The sequence below is a fragment of the Onychostruthus taczanowskii genome, unplaced genomic scaffold (assembly GCF_017590055.1).
Source record: "Onychostruthus taczanowskii isolate IOZ18803 unplaced genomic scaffold, ASM1759005v1 scaffold6, whole genome shotgun sequence".
Taxonomy (NCBI): domain Eukaryota; kingdom Metazoa; phylum Chordata; class Aves; order Passeriformes; family Passeridae; genus Onychostruthus; species Onychostruthus taczanowskii.
The window spans coordinates 16634868-16652530 of record NW_024503679.1 but is presented as its reverse complement, the minus strand read 5'-3'; the positions used below and the strand labels follow the sequence as shown (position 1 = coordinate 16652530).

At 41.3% G+C, this 17663-nt stretch overlaps 1 protein-coding gene across 1 annotated transcript in view; it reads left to right on the top strand.

Moving 5' to 3' along the window:
• Nucleotides 1-17663, top strand: part of MEGF11 (multiple EGF like domains 11) — a 189742-nt gene that overhangs the window by 18807 nt on the left and 153272 nt on the right. Inside the window, exon 4 of the mRNA XM_041418556.1 lies at nucleotides 5565-5657. Coding sequence (XP_041274490.1) covers nucleotides 5565-5657 — 93 coding nt within the window. The remainder of the gene's footprint in view (nucleotides 1-5564; nucleotides 5658-17663) is intronic.

Below are 17663 nucleotides of genomic sequence, written 5' to 3'. Positions count from 1 at the left end.
CCCACTGATTTTATCTGCTCTGCATCAGTCTCATCTTTCCTTTGCTCACATTGATCTCTTTGGGTTTGTGTTTTTCACTGGTACTTTCATGGGAAGATGAAAAAGAAGGGTTGCTATGCACTGAAACAATAAATTCCTCAAAGCCTGAGCAGGCTTTGAGATCTCTTCATCTTTGGAAGTTGTTAAACCTTGCATGAAAGTGCTTTCCAAGGTGATAAATTAATGGATGTATCCTGAGTGATGACCACAGAAACAGACATTAAGCAATGCAAAGCGCTATTATCCCACTTCATTGAAGCAATTATCCAGGAAACCATCAAATCATCTTGATTCCTGATGGAAAGTCAGTGATTTAGGGAGGAAATCATCCATTCCACAAATAAGCAATAATCTAAGAATGAGGAAAACCTACCTGGATGCATTAGCTGTTGTAATCTTTCTTGTGCTGTCCAACCTCCCTTTCCTGAGCACAGCCAAAAGCTGACTACAGGCTTGTCTAATGAAGCTGATACTGTAGACTCAGCACAAGCTGGACCCAGGCCAGTACATTAAGATGGAAGCACCAGAGAGGCCCTGAGTGAACAGATTCCTAATGGATAAGGAGCAAGAATCTTTTTCATCTTTTTTCATCTACTTTGACCTCGCTGCATTATCTGAAACCACTAGACATAGGATGACAGCTATTTCACCTAGCAAAAGTGGCACGAGGGAATGGAGGCATGAGCTAAAATGGCCCAAATTATTTTAGGGACACATATTAAATATTGAAGGAGAACATCACTTTTTCCATTAAGTTTCTGCTTTGTTTAGTCCAACAACTACCAAACATGGGGCAAACTGGTTAAATAATCTGAAGTTAAAATTCCAGCACATAAAAGAAAAAAATGCAGGTTTATCATTGGTTCACAGAAAATAAATGAAATTGGTCAGAGTTTGGGCAAGATTAGTGTATAGTGAAGAAAACCTGGCAGAGGTAAGACGGAGAAAAGAAGATATTTTGAGGCAATGACCTTGTGCCATGTGTGCAGTCCAAGCAAACCTGTTCATTCTGTGCAGTTCCAGGCGAGTGCCTGAATTTCTCATTGTGTCTCATAGCAGCGTCCATATTTCCATTTAGCAATGTTTTCCATTATCATAATGTATCTCCAGTTATTTATGCTTTCTGTCACCTCCTGGCTGCCCTATGATCCTGGGCAGGAATCCCACAGAGCCCAGGAAACTCCAGCGTGTACGGAATGCTCCGGCACGGCTCTCCTGCAGCGCACGCTGCTGTGAGCAAGCACAGCTCATGGAGCCTGATTTCTGTTCTGCTCTGGGTCCTTCACACTTTGTAATTACCCTGATCTTTGTTTTGGAGGGATTTTGCTTTTCTGGCACAGCAAAGTGGGACAATGGCAGATGGAAGTTGCTGGGTTGGTAGCTGTGAACTCCCACAGGTTCTAAGGACCACTACAAATGTTACCACACTCCAGTGCAAGCACAAATCAGGTTGTTTGTGACTCTGTCTTTTGTGAAATAAATGTACAGGTTATATTTTTGGACAATGAAAATTTTTCAAGTTAATCACTCCGTACTTGTTCCCCTAGGATGAAACTCTTCCCTAAATGCATCTCAGCCTTTGGGAGAGAGGCTGATTGTGGAGCTCAGCGGGTGCCAGCGGTCAGTGGGTGGATAATGTGATAAGCAGGGTGGCACAGAGTGTGTAACAACAAAGTTAAACCCTGCAACATCATAATTTGGGTCCATACAGAGGAATGCAGCATCAAGGAAGAGAGAGCAATCTCTCCATCCCTGCTTTTTTCTAGGATGAACTCCCTGTGGTGCCCCTTTGCTGAAGGAACTCTGCAGTGGAAATATTCTGCAGTCTGCTCCACTGAGCTCTTCTCCTCATTGCAATATTCTGGCCACTTCACACCTTTGTGGAGAGGAGACATAGACAAACCATTTATCATACCTGAATTCAAATTCTGGACAACAATTAAAGAATAAGTACTAGTGTTAGAGGAATCCATTTCTCTAACATCCATTCCTCAGTGCAGCCATTTCAGGTGTGAAAAGAGTTTAATCTTTAGGTCTATTTCCCCGAGGATTGACCTTATATGCTAAAAAAAAGCCCAGTCTGTAATTATAAAGTAAGTGATAAGCATCAAATGGATTGTTACAGAACCCTTTTGTTGCCTTTATTGCATGATAAGGAGCAGTTGCTGTGTAACCTTGAATGTGGGCAAATAACTCATGCTAAACACATTGCGACAAAGATGGCATTTTGGCAGGGCTTTGATGTAGGTCATTTTATTACCAGGCTGAATCAAGCTACAAACTGATGTCAAACTCATGCCAAGAATGCTAATAACACACTGATCAATGAGGTGCTGGATTGCTCAAGTGAAGTGGTCGAGGGAAAATGCAGACTTAAAAAGTCTGGAATTCCAAAGGTTGAAGTGCTTGGGCTATTATACTGGGAGGAATTATATTCCTTGCATTAGGACAAGTTTTCTTTACTCCAGGGGCCTTTAGCTGAGTGTTGAACAGGACAGTGTCAGAAAGTATGTACTTATCTTTATTTTTCTTGACCTTTATGTGCAAGTAATTTTTATAGTTCCATTAACTAGTAGGATCATTTGCAAACCACTGTACAAAGTGTATTATGAAGAATGCCTTGGGGACCATTGTATCCTATTATGCTGAATGTTAATAGAATGAAAAATTAATTTAAACTCTAAAGACTTGAGCAAGGCAAGACTTCCCTTTTATAGGAGAAATTCAAAATTTTATTTGCTATGGTAAAACTTTAGAGCCATACCCTAATATGACCTTTATAAGTCTGATTTGAATCAGTCAGTGCAGAAGTCTGATTGTTTGCCACTTTAAATAAAATTACTTCTGTCAAAGCGTCTCTGTTTAAAAAAGGGGGTTTTCTGTGACCCCCACATTTGGAATTAGTCGCTGGTGAGCTCTGAGCTCACAGCTACTTGTTTAGCAATTAATCAACCAGAGATGAGAGAGCCCACAGTTCCAAGAAGCATCTTCACCTTACTTGAGTCTTTAATTGCTCATTAAACATCATCATTTTCAGCAATGTGGGACTTCAGAACACCTGAAAACAAGGATACAGTTCTTTATAATATATTTTTTATTATTTTTTGTGTGACTGAGTGCTTTAGAATGAGGAGTTCTCTCGAGTCTTGCTGCTAAGTCTCACATTGCATTCTTCCCATAGGACTGCAGCTAGACAAGAGATCAGGGAGACTTCATTGCTTAATTAGTTATTATTATTTCATATTTATGTTAACATAGTTGAGGTGTGATAAATTTGTGTGGAAATTAACTAAATTTAGAGCAGTAATGTGCAGGAGTTCTGTTATTTGGAAGAGAAAAGAACCGGTCCCCCATGAACCTTCTTACTCACAATGTTTGCCTTGAGGTGAGAAGGTGGCTGAGTTAAAAGGGTAAAAAATGCTGTACATTTTACAAGTTAGAGTGATTTATTATTGCAAATGTCCATACAGGCAACAGCAAAATCTCAGTATTGACTTCCACATCTCTTATGAAACTAGGATGTCACATCAATGAGAAATGTGCTCTCAGCCAAAGCTGTGCAGCACACAATTCCGAAGGTATCCCTATCCCAGCATATCCTGTATCTTTTAGCACACTGTAGTTTGAATAAAAACCTGTGAATTTGTGACTGTTCTATATGTGAACTTCTCCCTGTTCTGGATAACCAGCCGTTTTCAAATGATTGTTGGAAGGTGTGTATATTTTTATTGGGCTGTCCTGTTTATCTAATATCCTGTCCTGAATTTCATCCCACAGCTGTAGAGTAGGATGCTTCACTGTCTCCAGAAAGCCTAACTCGAGTAAAATAAATGCACAAAAGATTAGGACAATTAGTGACTAGAGATTAGCTATGAATATTTCATGCCCACTGCAATACTGTCTAAACACAAGATATGGAATAAGAATAAATTGCATTTTTGACATGCAGCAAACGTAGAAAGGAAATGATTAATTTAGAAAGATCTTGCAGTCATTTTAACGAGGCAGCGTTCTAATCACTGGTCACGTGGGATCTGCTGGATAAAGAGCAGGAAAGTTTGTCCCGCAGGATTATTCTAAATTCACCTGCATTTTGATGTTGGATTTCAGTATTTTGTGAACAGCTCAGTGGCTTTTTTCTGCAATGACCCAACCAGAGAATAGCTAGAAAAATGTTTCCATGAGCTTTGATGGCAGCCTGGCTCCAAGGTGTCATCCAGTCTGGGAGTCCAGCCAGTGTCAGGTGCAGCAGGAGTCATTCAAAGTGACAAGGCTGAGGTGGAGAATTTTTGGTGCAGGAGGGATCTGGGAACTGAAAGGGCTCCAGCTTTCATTCCACCTGCAGATCAGGGAAACTTCCAGAAGCTTTGCTGGCTGATTTCAAAAGAATTGGGTGATTCAGCTCCATTTTCACTACAGCACCCCAAAGCTACTTCCCAAATCAGCTTTGCTAGCCTTGGTTTAAACAGGAAGGAATTATCTTTGGGATAACTCTTTTGTAGTCCAGCTTCAGGCAGTTCTTGGTTAAATAAACTCATTACCCACGTTTCCCATCTGATATAAAAACACAGGATATACAACCATAGATTATATATGATCTATATAGTGTATTTTATATATATGTACGTACAGTTTAGTACAGTGACCTCATTGCCACTGCTTCATGCTTTTAATAACTCATGCATGTTGGTCTAGATGGAAATGATGTGTTCCAGCTTAACCATCCAATCTGAATCTCTGACACAAGCAGTTTTTGGCAGTGTCCTCAGTGGTAAAATGAAAACAAGGTAGTAAGCAACAAAGTTCAGTCTTTAAATCAGTTATTCAGTGCTCTCCATGTTCTTTAGTATGTGATGAGCACACACTGGAAACTGTCAGACACTGAAACAGCACAGGAAAGGGAGTTCTAAAAACTTTGAGCTGTTCCTCAGCCAGCCTGTTTGTCTTGGTTTGAACTTGAGGGTATTGAACTTCCAATATTATACCAGTGGCACCAAGAGCTGTAGTTATGGAAAACTGGCTGACTTTGAAAAGACAAAAATGCACTTACAGCCACTGCATCATGGAGTAAAATTATTTATTTTCCTGGAGCTGTTTTTTAAATGAAATCTATTTTGGATCTGAATATACTTTCAAGACTGAGCTCCATTTTGTCTTATGAGCAGTTGCAATTTGAGTGCGATATAAGAAGCTGCTGTTCTGTAATATAATAATAATAAATGTCAGTTTGGTAAAAACTTTATTATGAAGCAAAACTGCTAACCAAAGGAATTTCTGCTGTGTGAGTTTTTCATTACAGGGCTGAAGTGACAAATGAATTTATTGCTGTCAAGAGACCTATATTTTATTTTGGTCACTTAGCAATAATTAAATCTTTTGAGTAATTATTTTTTTGTGTGTTTGTTTTGTTTAATATTTTTGCTTAATATTTTTAAACAAAATATTGCTCTCTAAGGCATTGTTTAGGGTATGTTTAGCAACCACTTAATATATTTACAATGCTGTGTGTTGTTTCCTCTCAACAGCACTGTGCACAGAGGAGTGTGTGCATGGAAGATGTGTCTCTCCTGACACGTGTCACTGTGAACCAGGCTGGGGAGGGACTGATTGCTCAAGTGGTGAGTAAAGATACCAAAATATGATTAAAATATGTTTTGCTGTTAAAAACCAGGTATTATAAAGCAGTGGCCTTAGAACTTGGATGATTTGAATGGAAAAATGAACGTTGTCTGCTGGTTATTTTGTAAGAGCTCATAGTGGGTTGGAACAAGATGACCTTTAAGGTCCCTTCAACCCCAATCATTCTGTGGTTCTATGAATATGTGAAAATACCCTTTCCCAGGATAATGACATGGGACTTTTTTGGTTGCGTTTTACAAAGAACTGTGAAATGAAGTGGAGGATGCTGTTAATGCTTTTGCTCCTGTTATTAGGATACCAGTACAGATAATAGAGCTCTGTAAAGAATTTTTTTTCCTCTCAAATCTTTAATAGAGCACATTTTTCATGAAGTACTCTGTGGAGTGTTGGAGTGTTTGGAAAGCACTCTCTCCAGATAGAATTCTTGTCCTGTTCAAGCCAGGGGGAGTTTTGCCATTGACTTTTCAGGCAGCCCAAATTCTCTCCTCTGACTTACAATCCATTCCTTAAATCCATACTGCCAAAGTTAGAGAAGTGGGAGTTGGGAGTTCTGCACCTTTTGCTAGGGAATTAATCCACACTTGAGGCTTTCAGTTCTTTCAGCTGGCAAGGCTGTGTTTGTTAAACTCTCTTAATTGGGAACGGTGAGTTGAAGTTGTTGGTTCATGCTGGAACGGAGCAGGCAGCACAAACATCCGAGCGTGACGTAACACAGGCCCGAGACATTATTGACAAAACAGGAATAAGCTTGATAAATGGAGTCAATTTGTGCATCAGGCAAGTAAATAAAGCTGCATGGGTAGAGATGCTGTGAATGGAACTGAATGTGTTGGCTTCCTCCCTTTCTCCCAAATTGATTGGAATCTTAAGAAAAAGAAGGCAACAGAGAAGGGCTCTGTAGAGGGGGAGTCAGAAGGAAACGGGAGGTAAATGTGCCTGAGGGTGAGCACAGCCAGAGGCTGAAGGCAGCAGGGCAGTTTCCTGGATGGGTTCCTGGGGTTTTGTCTGCACCTTTGCTGAATATCCCCTTGATTCCAGCAGAAAAGGGAATAGGGAAGGGAGCAGGGAAGAAGGACTTTAGTCCAGAGGGGATGTGGATGCTCCAGCTCTGGGAGTGTTCAAGGCCGGGTTAGACAGAGCCCTGAGTAACCTGGTGTGGGGGTGGCATTCCTGCCCGTGGCAGGGGTTGGGATGAAATAATCAGTGAGGTCCCTCCAACCCAAACCATTCTGGAATTATATGACTCCAAGGATGGAAACAAAGGCCATACTATAGGGTTTGAAGCAACATTTTGGGATTATTTGGAATGTGGACAAGGGAAAAACTGGTCATCATGATATATTGAATATCTGTCTTTAAAAATATTTTAAAAAATAAAAATAATGCCATATATTGTGAGATATTGTATAGATTCTCAGGAACTCATATAATGTTTTCATTTTTCTTAGTACTAGATTTAGTTTATCCTGCCAGTTAGTATTTGTACAGTGCACATGCACTAACAGAAGTTAAAAATAATAATAAAAAGGCTATGACAATAGGCACATACAGATACAGATTATACATTTGTACACATGTGCACTCACAGGGTAGAAAGCACTTCATTCTGTGTAAAAATGGCCAGCAAAGGATAAGATGTCAAAGTACAGAATGGTCTTGTGGACTAAAACTACCCAGTGACTCTTATTAAATTGCTCTAATCTTGCAAGTGGAGATAAAAGAAAAAGAGGGTTTTTCCTATATTGAATATTTAGCTTTTTAAAGTAATTAGGAATATTAAAGCACTGACAATGATTGAGATAGAAACATTATTCATAACTTTTATTTCCGTGCTGGGCAGGGATCCAGTATATTTCATTTATGAGGTTTCAGTGGTGGAAAGAGAAGTGTTAGCCAATTCCTAAATTAAATATGCCCTGTTAACTTTTATAAATGATAGCCCAGGATTAGCTTCAAAATTTAAGCTTTCATTTTATTAATATAATTAGTGTGTTTGCTGGCCTATAGTGCCCATTGTCTTTCATTGCACTTGTTATATGCTGGGTAACACATGTTCCTGCCCCAAGGTCTGATCCCACAGGCTCTGCCCAGTGGAATGCTCCTAGGAGGGAAAGTCAGTTTTACTGCACCGGAGAGCTGCTCGCATTTGTGCTTGACACTAGAAATTTGGGTAACTGGGCTATTTATTGTTAAGAGACTTTGTTTAAATTCAAAGGTTTAAAGAAACAGATTTCAGCTGAATACAGCACATTGTTACTCCCAGTATTTCCAAGAAAGGCGGAATCTGGAAGCTTTGCCTAACTGAAGTTAGCCATGTTTTTCTGATACCTGATCCATGTGTTAAATCATATTTTACTGTTATCCAGTTATAATGTGGAAAACAATTTTCACTTCTACTGGAATAATGTGTCCCCTGTACCTGCTTTCTTTCTGTTCCTTCATGACTGATGACTGCTGGGTAACCAATGAAGGTCACGTGTTTGCAGAGCCAAAGGCTGTTTGGGATGTTCCTGCACGGTGCGCTCAGGACAAATTGAGGCTGGTGGTCAATGGTGCCATCCCAAATCCGTGGGGCTCAAGAACTTCCCAACACATTCCTCAGGACCAGGGATTTGATGCAGTCACAGGCATATTGCTTTTCATGCTGGCTGTTTGAAGCGCTTTCACTGGGAGAGGGATTGCCAGCCAAAACACTTCCTTTAAATTTAGCAAAGCTCCCAGGAGCTGGAATGGTTTCCTGAATGATCTCTCCTGGAAGCACTGCTGAGAAGGGGAGTCTCCCTGACACTGGGGGTCGTGTGTTGTCATTTACTGGGGAAAGATCTAAGGATGCTCACTCTTCCTGAGATACAATTTCTACACCCTGCAGACACAGCCATTATAACTTTCTAAAAGTTATTTCTAACTTTTACTTGATTTGATGGGTGAAATTCAACCATTAGCAAAGCTCCAGCACAAGGTCCAAGTGTCACTTCAGAACCAGAAGTCAGATCCAAATATTTTTCTTGGTGTGCCTATGCCTGGAGAGGGTCTGAATGCTGACACTGAGCCCCAATTTACAACAGAGAGGCAAAGTTGTGGTGTAAAATGCAGTTCCCCAATGTTACCATTCTCCCTTGGCTAAAATAGTCTCAATTAAATGTTTTGAATAGTTACAGCTACAGCCTGTAGTCATGCAAACAATTTAATCATCTTGCTCAGACTTGGTTTCATGCTTTCCTAGAACCCAGCCTATAAGACAACAGTTACAAAACTTGCTTTTCAGTGCAGCTTTCCAGTGACTGATCATGGTACATGTTAAGAGTTCATCTGTTGTCAAGGTTAAAATAACTTCAGATGAATTGCTAAACAATTATAAAAAACCCCAGTGCCATATTCAGCTCTGCATGTCTCTGTACCTGTGTTTTACTGCATGCTGTTGTACATCTGTCCATGCCCACAGGCCTAGCCTTGATTTCATGCTATAAAGCTGCAATATATTAAGGCTTGATTACCATAACAATAAAAAGAGAAGTAATGAGGTATTAACTAAAGAAGCTCTTGAACAAAATGTTTTCAGCATTTTAATGATGCTAAAAATTAAAAGGAAAGTCCCTTTTAAAGACCACTGCATACCTTTCCCTTCCCTTTCAACCTGTTTTATTGAATCATGCCTGTTTTGTCCATGCAATCTGCACTGTTGTTGTTTTAAATACAAAGCAAGATTGCAAATGCTCTGTGTGAACTTACCTGCTCACCTTTCCAATTATTTCAGAGCAATTAGTTTCAAACAGTGTGATATACTGGCTTGAAGTTCTGATGGGGATATAATTGCCTGTTGGTGGTTACCTGGCCTCTTCTGGGTTTTGCTCACAGCCATCTGTATTTACAGGCCCTTAAGCCACCATCCAGCAAAGAATGTAAGCTTATCCTTACACAAGTAGGACTTCTCATCTGCTTTAAGTATTTAGGTGGTTGTTAAATTAGTTTTGAAGGAACAGCTAAAAAACCTTTAGTGAAATTAATACAAAGCTTTAATTGAAATCATCAGGCCTGTGAGGAATAAGGTGGTCTTTCTTTCAAGATGTTAATCAGGTAATTTTTTGAAGACCATTTTGATTCTCACAAGCATTATTTATTGTGAGGAAGGTCACAGAAATCTTTCAGGTTATAGGGCATTCTCAAAAAAGGGGCAACAGGTAGGAAAAAAAAAGTTCTGGGCAAGAACCCCAAATTAAAAGCAAAAATCTTCCAAAACTGTGTGTGCCAGGTTGAGAAATTTCCAAGTAAACAAACACAGAGGTTGTAGTAAAAAAATAAAGTGGTTTTCAAAGTGTTTGATTTGTTATTGGTTTTGAGAGAAAACACAGTACTTTCCCAAAGTGCAATTAAAGAGATGTTGGCATAATAACGCCAAACCATTTTTCTTGCTGTGTCACCTGGGGAGAGAGATTATAGTGCTGCTGTCTGGCATAGCCTGATCCATAAGGTATACATATGGATAACATAGTTTTCCTTGGAATGGGTGTTTTGTACAAGCTGTCATTAGGAACAAGAACCTATTTCATCTTTATCTCTTTGTCAAAAATAGCCAAGGTCATAACAACAGACTGTTGTAAAATCACAGCAAGATCACTTTTAAGGGTATAGCCCTGGAGCAGCTGGAGTGCCTCAGTCCTGAGACTCGTGATGAATGGGAACAGCAGATTCTGTGCTAAATCTGAACGGGGTTGTTTGACAAGCCATGGAAAGCAACAGCAGAACTCTCAGGAGAAAAATGAAGTGTTTTAAAGTGAGGCTGTGGTGGTTTTCAGGCTTGATTTTGGCATTCATGTTCTCCAACTGCTTTGAACTATTTCTGAAGAGGAAATGAAGTTCAAAGGAAAGATCTCTGGTTCATGAATTCAGAATCAAACAAAATTCATGTGGGAGGCTGATCTGCCAGAATCATTAGCTGATTTTTCATCCTCAGACTTTTAGGACAGGATTAACCAGGAAACCACCTGAGTCCACGAAAGAAGTGCAAGACCACAGCTCTTCGAAGCTGTTGGTGGGCTACTGCTTAGATCCAGAGCCTGTCCCTGAGGGACACCTGTCCATGGCTGGTCTGGGATTTGTCACTGTGGGGTTTGCACCTCAGTGACTGCTGTATCCAAGTGCCAGATGAGGTCACAGAACCAGGTACAATGTCTTCGTTTCCACCACAGGCCAAGTGTTTCATTTGCCATTCCAGCTGCTGGGTTTAGAGGCAGTTTCTAAAGATCTGTTTGAAGTTGTTAAACTGCAATTGAGATCTAGTCTTAATTATTGCTTTAGCTGAAACAGGATTTCATATCCATAGCATGTGGACTTCAAAGTTTTAACACACTTTTCATTTAAGCCAAGCTCAAATTACAGCTTAATTTTGATATGATTTGCAGATTCAGTGACAACTGCATCATGCAAAGAGATGCAAATGTACAAAATCAAACTCCAGTGAGGCTCATAGAAGGATCTTTCCATAGCAATTACGGAGTGGAATTGATTTCTGTCTCTCAGTTCTAACAATTTGCTCTTCCTTAAACTTAAAAAACACCCATTTCCCTTCAATCACTGCTGAACTGGTGTAATCAGGTAAACAGCTTGTGTTTAATTTTTGCCTCCGCTGGATGTTGGGCCCACGCACCAGGGCTCAGGCCCTGGGTTTCATGTGTTCCCAGGCTCTGTGGCAGCAGCTCTTCCTGGGCCCAGCCCACGCAGGACAGCCTGTGACAGGGAATGAGATGTAAACACAAGCTGCTGTGCAGTGCCGTTGGTGGCACAGCAGCATGTCCTGCATGTATTTTTACACAGATAATTTGGCTGCATTAAACCGGGATGATCCGTCACTTTTCATTCGGTGGGAATATTTTGTCTCTTGCTGAAGCTGTTGATATCTGCCCAGTCATTTGTGGCAGTTTCTCCTCACTCTGTGAGGGATGTGTATCCTGTATCCTCTCAGCTTCCATGAATTAACCACTTGGGAGGTACTGCAAGCTTGTGGGAAGGTGCTGGAGTCATAAGAGCCTGGGCTTCTCCCACAGTAATAGGGCTGGGCAAAGGGCAAGGGTTGATTCTGAAAAAGGAAAAATAGATCCAAGATGTACTCTGGAAGGAACTGCTTTCTGTACTTCATTGTGATTCATTGGCGATGAATAGATCAGCTGCCAGTTGTTCTAAGTCTTGTACTAAAGTGAGTGAAAAATAGAAATTCAGCACCCTGTGTCCTTTTACTTTTCACCTTCATCTTCCCTGTCAGAGTCTGGGAAAGTTCTTCCTTCCGTAAATCAGCTGGTTGTGTCTAAAGCCAAGGTAGTGACAGATCATTTCCCCAGCACTCCCAGCCCTCCTCTGAGACTCCCTCTTTTGGATGATTTGAAGAGTCAATTGAGCTGACCTGACTCTGTCTGTTCCAGTCCCTGGAGTTCTGTCTTCCATCTCGTGCCTTGCTCTCAAGGCTTGATCCAGCCTTGTACTTCATACATATGAATAGTCATTTTAAAATCAATAAGGAACAATCTTAACTACTTTAAGTTAGATAAATGCTTAAGCCATTACCTGAATGGGAACTTGTGAGATGAGGTGGAAATCAGGTTGGTGAGGATCTCTTTTATGGGGGCCAATAGTTAGTGAGTGTCATCCAGGATGAGCAAGGGCATGAACTTTGCTTGGGTCTCACAGCTGACAAATGGGAGGTGAGAGGACAGGTAAGACCCAGTGACCACCTTGGCGCAGCCCCTGGTGAGCTATCCTTGAGCAGGATGGAAATTCTGTGTTCCATGGAACTGAACTGCAATTCTTTATGCTGGGTATCTCTGCAAAATCAGTTTGAATCCAACACTGAATTCCTGCTGAAAACCGAAAAGGGAAGCTGTGAGCAAATCTTATTGTTTAAAGCCTTACTGATTGCTTGTCAGTAGGGGAATATGACAGGGACTGGTGCTTCCAAAAGGGAGTGAGAAAAGGCATTTAGGTTTTGGAGCAGAGAGCTGGGTGTGAGGCTTTGGGAGCAGGCAGGGCTATCCAGGGAAGTTGTGTCCCAGAGAACCTCAGTTTTGCTAAGGTGTTTGTAACAGAGCAACAGTGAAGCCCTCCCAAAGCACAGCCCCTCTGAACCTGGAGCACAACTGAGCTGTGTGGCTGCTCTCTGATATGAGGAAAGGCTTGATGATTGACTAAAACTTTGAATTTTCAGGGTAACTTTCAGTAAATGAAACCATGGTTACAAGCACTGAATGGGCTAAACGCATTCCCGTGCAGGTTTGTGTGGTTATGCAAGAGGGAATTTGGCTCCCATACATCTTTCCTTGGCTGCCAAACTGGTGAGAGCAGAGCAGACTTCACAGAGAGGCAGTGTATGTGTGACGAGTTGTTAGTTTTATTAATTTGACTGAGGTTTTTCTCACTTTAAACAGAGTAATAGCTATAAAAGAAAGAACCTACTAAAATATCCTCTTTAATGAACTGAATTGCTAATGCTGAATTTCATTGCTGGAGCATCTTACAATAATGTGGCTTTAAATGTGCACTACACAAATGAACAGACTTTAGATCAATTTAAAAGTACCATTGGTATAATTTTATGGCCTGGTCACTAAGAGCTGTCACTCGGAGAAAAGAGCAAAATTTCCTTTTGCAAAGCATTGGCAAAAATCTCAGCTGTGGACACCCACTCAAAAGTATTTCTGGGGTTTTTGCTTGCTAAAAAAATACACACAAAAAAGTAGTGGTCCTTGGGAAAGCTTCTAAACCAGTTTTCCCTGTGTTAGACATGGTGATGGATTCCAAGGCATGCTTGGAGAGGGCAGAGCTCTGCTCACTGTCCAACACTAAGGTATCAGAAAATCCCTCAGGAGCTATTTCAGGCACCTGAAGCTTGAGAAGCCTCAGGCCTGTTCTGACTTTTGCTGGGTTATGAATTACTGTCCCCAAAGACAAGTGCTACAACTGTGAAAGGCACTACTGCTCCATCCCATGCTCTTAGGACTTTTTAAAAGCTACTGTTCTTCTTACATAAAGTACTATTTCCTGGGCAGTCTTTAAGAATTGAAATCAAAGAGGAAAACCAAAGGTTTCATTCAAAAGTTAGGCTTGAAATTTATCTTGGGCCTCCAGCAGCTAAAATTTGCTAGAAAATGGCAGATATTCATCACACAGTGTTAGGCACCAGCCTGCCTGTGTGTGGATACCCGAGAGCCGAGGCACAGCCAGGAAATCATTGCAAGAGCTCCAGGGAGTGTGCCCAGGCATGGGAGGCAGGCACATGAACACACAGCTTTCCCTGGTGCTGAGGGTTTCTTTGTTTAGGCTTAACTTTCAGAGTCTGCATACTGAGATACTAAAATACTTTATTTCAGGAAACAGCAGCTGGGTGTATTTTAGCTGCTCTTTGGCTGCACTGAGCAGTGCCCATGGTCCATGTCCCCTCCCACTAACCTGGTGTTCAACGTGGGCAGTGTCTGCTCCAAGGGAAAGTGTTACATGCTGAGATTTGTCCTCAGGCTTCACCCTAATTTTGTGTGAACTTAACTCAGCCTCCATAGGGTGGGAAGTCCTCATTTATCCTTGATTTCAGTGGGAGTTGAGTATATTTGTCGTCTGGATTGACTGGGCCCATGCTGGAGCTGAAAAGGGGTGGCAGTGGTGGGCTGGGAAGAGCTCAGCCACAGTTAATATCTGTGCTAAAGAGGAGGGAGGCTCTAATGTACAGCTGCCCTTGGTGTCTTGGGTGGGCTGCATTTAAAATACAGCCTGGAGGCAGCTTTGCTAACTTTAGAGATGTGTGATGGTTGCATCTGCAGGAGACTCCGCAGAAGTGATGAAACACGGCAGTTTAAAGTGAGAGTGATGGCCCCGAGCTCCTCCATCGCCTAATGGGGACGTGGCAGCACAATGGAGTGTTCTGCTACTTACTGGTTTTGAAGTTCTTTCCATGTCAATAAAATATCTGTGTAGGAATAAGAGACCACTTTAGAGATGTGTCTGCCATTGCACAGGTGACACTCTGGAGTTTCTCTTTAGCCTTAAAATCACTTGCGTTTCTGGTAGCTTCTCCATGCAGGAGGAGGTCATGGTGATCTCAAATCACTCTGCATAAAATGAGAAAGTTTCAGGGAGTTTCCTTTGTTTTACCCAGTGTTTGTGCTATTGTGAGTTTGATAGCAAGTTTCTGAAGTATTTTCAGAAGTTTCTCTGAGAAATCCTGTTCTTCTCAATTACACTCACAAGAATCTCTCTTAAGCCCCTCAAATAATATTCTGATACTTATTTGTAGTCCTTAAAAAACCCTGAAAAAGTGTTTGCCACAGGAGCAGATACCTTGTGTCCCCAGTGAAATGAGTGTTTGTTGACAGCTTGTCTGCCTTGTTGTTGGGGAGAGAAATAATGAGATAGCAGAGGACTTTATCAAGTGCAAATGTGGCTGTAAATGCAGGGCTGGCAGATCAGAGCCCTCGCAGGCTGCTCGCAGGTGAGCGTTTTGTTCTCACCACTAATGGAGCTCGGGCAGGGAGACGAGCAGGCCCACAGCTCTCCAGAAGGAAAAGCATGGAAAATGAGGGAATGTGTCGTGACCTAAGGAAATAAATGAGCAGATGGTGTGCCAGCATCATACCTGACACTCCAGAGGAGGTGGTTGTAGCATAACCACGGACTGCAAACTGAGTTGTGAACAGAGACCAAAGCCAAGAAAAGCAGGGGAAGGTGATATGCATGGAGGCATGGAATAAAAAAGCAGGGCAAAATTAAGATTGAGACATGACAGAGAAGGAATTCAGGGGAAATGTTGGGAAAATAATCAATGTGAGATGACAGGCAGAAGCAGGTGGGGATAGGAAAGGAGATCAGTGTGCAGATAACTGACTTGAGACAGTACATAACTGGATTTGGATGTTTTACGAACGAACACTGTGATGCATGTGTGGTACCTACAATTTCAGCCTTATAGACTATTGCTGGCTGATTCTACCAAGGAGAAATTACAATTTTTTTTTAAAATAAAGTGAAGTGGAAGGACTGAGGATTGAATGGTGATGGGAGATGCCACAGGCAGGTTAATAAGGGCAAAGATTTTTCTGGTTCCAGCTGAAATAGAGCTTTTTTTTCATAGCTGCTGATCCAGTTCTGTGGTTTGGATTTAGGATGAGAATAACAGTGATCACAGACTGATGTTTAGTTGTTGCTCAGTGGTGCTTACCCTAAGTCCAGGACTCTCAATTGTCCCCTGCTCTGCCAGGGAAGAGCCATGCAAGAAATCACGAGGGACCATGGCCAGGACAGCTGATCGGAACTGGGCAAAGGGATATTCCATACCATGGAATGTTGTGCTCAGTGAATAAACTGGGAGGCACCGATTGCTGTCCTGCATGGGCTGAGCATCCAACAGTGGGTGGTGAGCAATTGTGTTATGCAGCAGTTATCTTTCCTTGGTTTTATTCCTCTCTTTCTTCCTCTTCTTCCTCTTCTTCCTCTTCTTCCTCTTCTTTTTTTATATTATTATTATTACCCCTGTTTTTATCTCTACCAGTGGGTTTTACCCTTTCCCAATTCTCCTCCCCATCCCACTGGTGAGCAGCTCTGTGGGACTTCATTGCCATCTGAGCTTAAATCAGGACAAGAATCTGAACCAGGTGATATCCAGACAGAAGAAGAATTTAGAGATTAAGTGCTCAGGTTTAAGTGGCATTTGTCTTTTTTTGGTGCTGGCAAGGAGACCTGTTGAAGTGTTTATGGAGGGATGTAAATGTCTTTTACAGCACTATGGCTTCAATAAACACTATGTAATGTTTAAACACAAGGTATTGAAGTGGGATGCTGGAAGTTTTAGTGCATTCAACTGCCAAAAATGCCATTTTTTTTGGCCTGGAAGGATCATGCAAGCAAAGAAAGTGCAGTTTTCAATAGACAGGGTTTATTTTGTTGCTGACAAAAGCAGAGGCGAAACACCAGGAATTTTGCACATTAGGGAAAATTTATACAGTCAAAAGTTCACTTGTATTTCTGTACTCATGAAAATACTTCACACCTTTAGTCTTGACCTTTCCTTACACCATTTGATTGCCTTAAATGTGTGCTGTATAACAAGCACACCTTCCAGTCATTTCCTTACACCTCCAAAAGACCTGATTCAGTGCAGAGAAACATCAAGATTTTATTTATTAAACACACCTGTGTTAGCCCAGCACAATATCTGGATGTTTGGGAGTAAAAATGAGAGTTCGAAAGACTTCAGTCTTCTCCAAAAAAGCCCATTGAAGGCCATTTGTCAGGAAAGCTGGGAAGAGACCCAAGTGTCACAGATATGGGTGTCACTTCTTTGTAATGGAAAGAACTCATGAAATATGATCAGTGACCTAAAAGATGAGCAAAGTCAGAGAATAACAATGCACAACGAGTTTCTGGGTTGTGCAGGGAAATCAAAAGGAAGCTAGTGGTATGCAGAGTCTGCTGCTTGAAGAACTACAGAGGAGAAAGGTGGAAAAGGGAAAGAAAGTGTGTGAGAAAGGTTCCCATCCACAACTACTTTGCAGGAGGTTTTATCCACTTTCATGGCTTTGGGGTGTGCTGTGCAAGAAAGATTTAGGGTCCATTAGGAAATACAGTAAATGCCAGATGGAAATAATGTGTGTATTTTTACTGAGATTATTTTATATCAGAAGACCTTTATGGACATTAACCAGAAAAAAGAGAGATAAAACACTTGTTCTTTGATCAGGGAGGGTGGTCATTTAACATGAAAAGTCTCTGCTGTTCATCATTTTCAGTTTTAGTAGCTTCTCTCCCTATCACACAGTGCCTGCTCATGTGAAGGCCAGAGGCTGCCAGGTTTTATAACCCTGACCAGGATGCTTAAAAATATGTGCTTCAAATTCAGAGTAGAGGATGAAATTAGCCAGCAAAATTCAAATTTTAACAGAAGCAGCTAAAACATGAAACAGCAGACACAAATTTTAACAGAAGCAGCTAAAACATGAAACAGCAGATGCTTG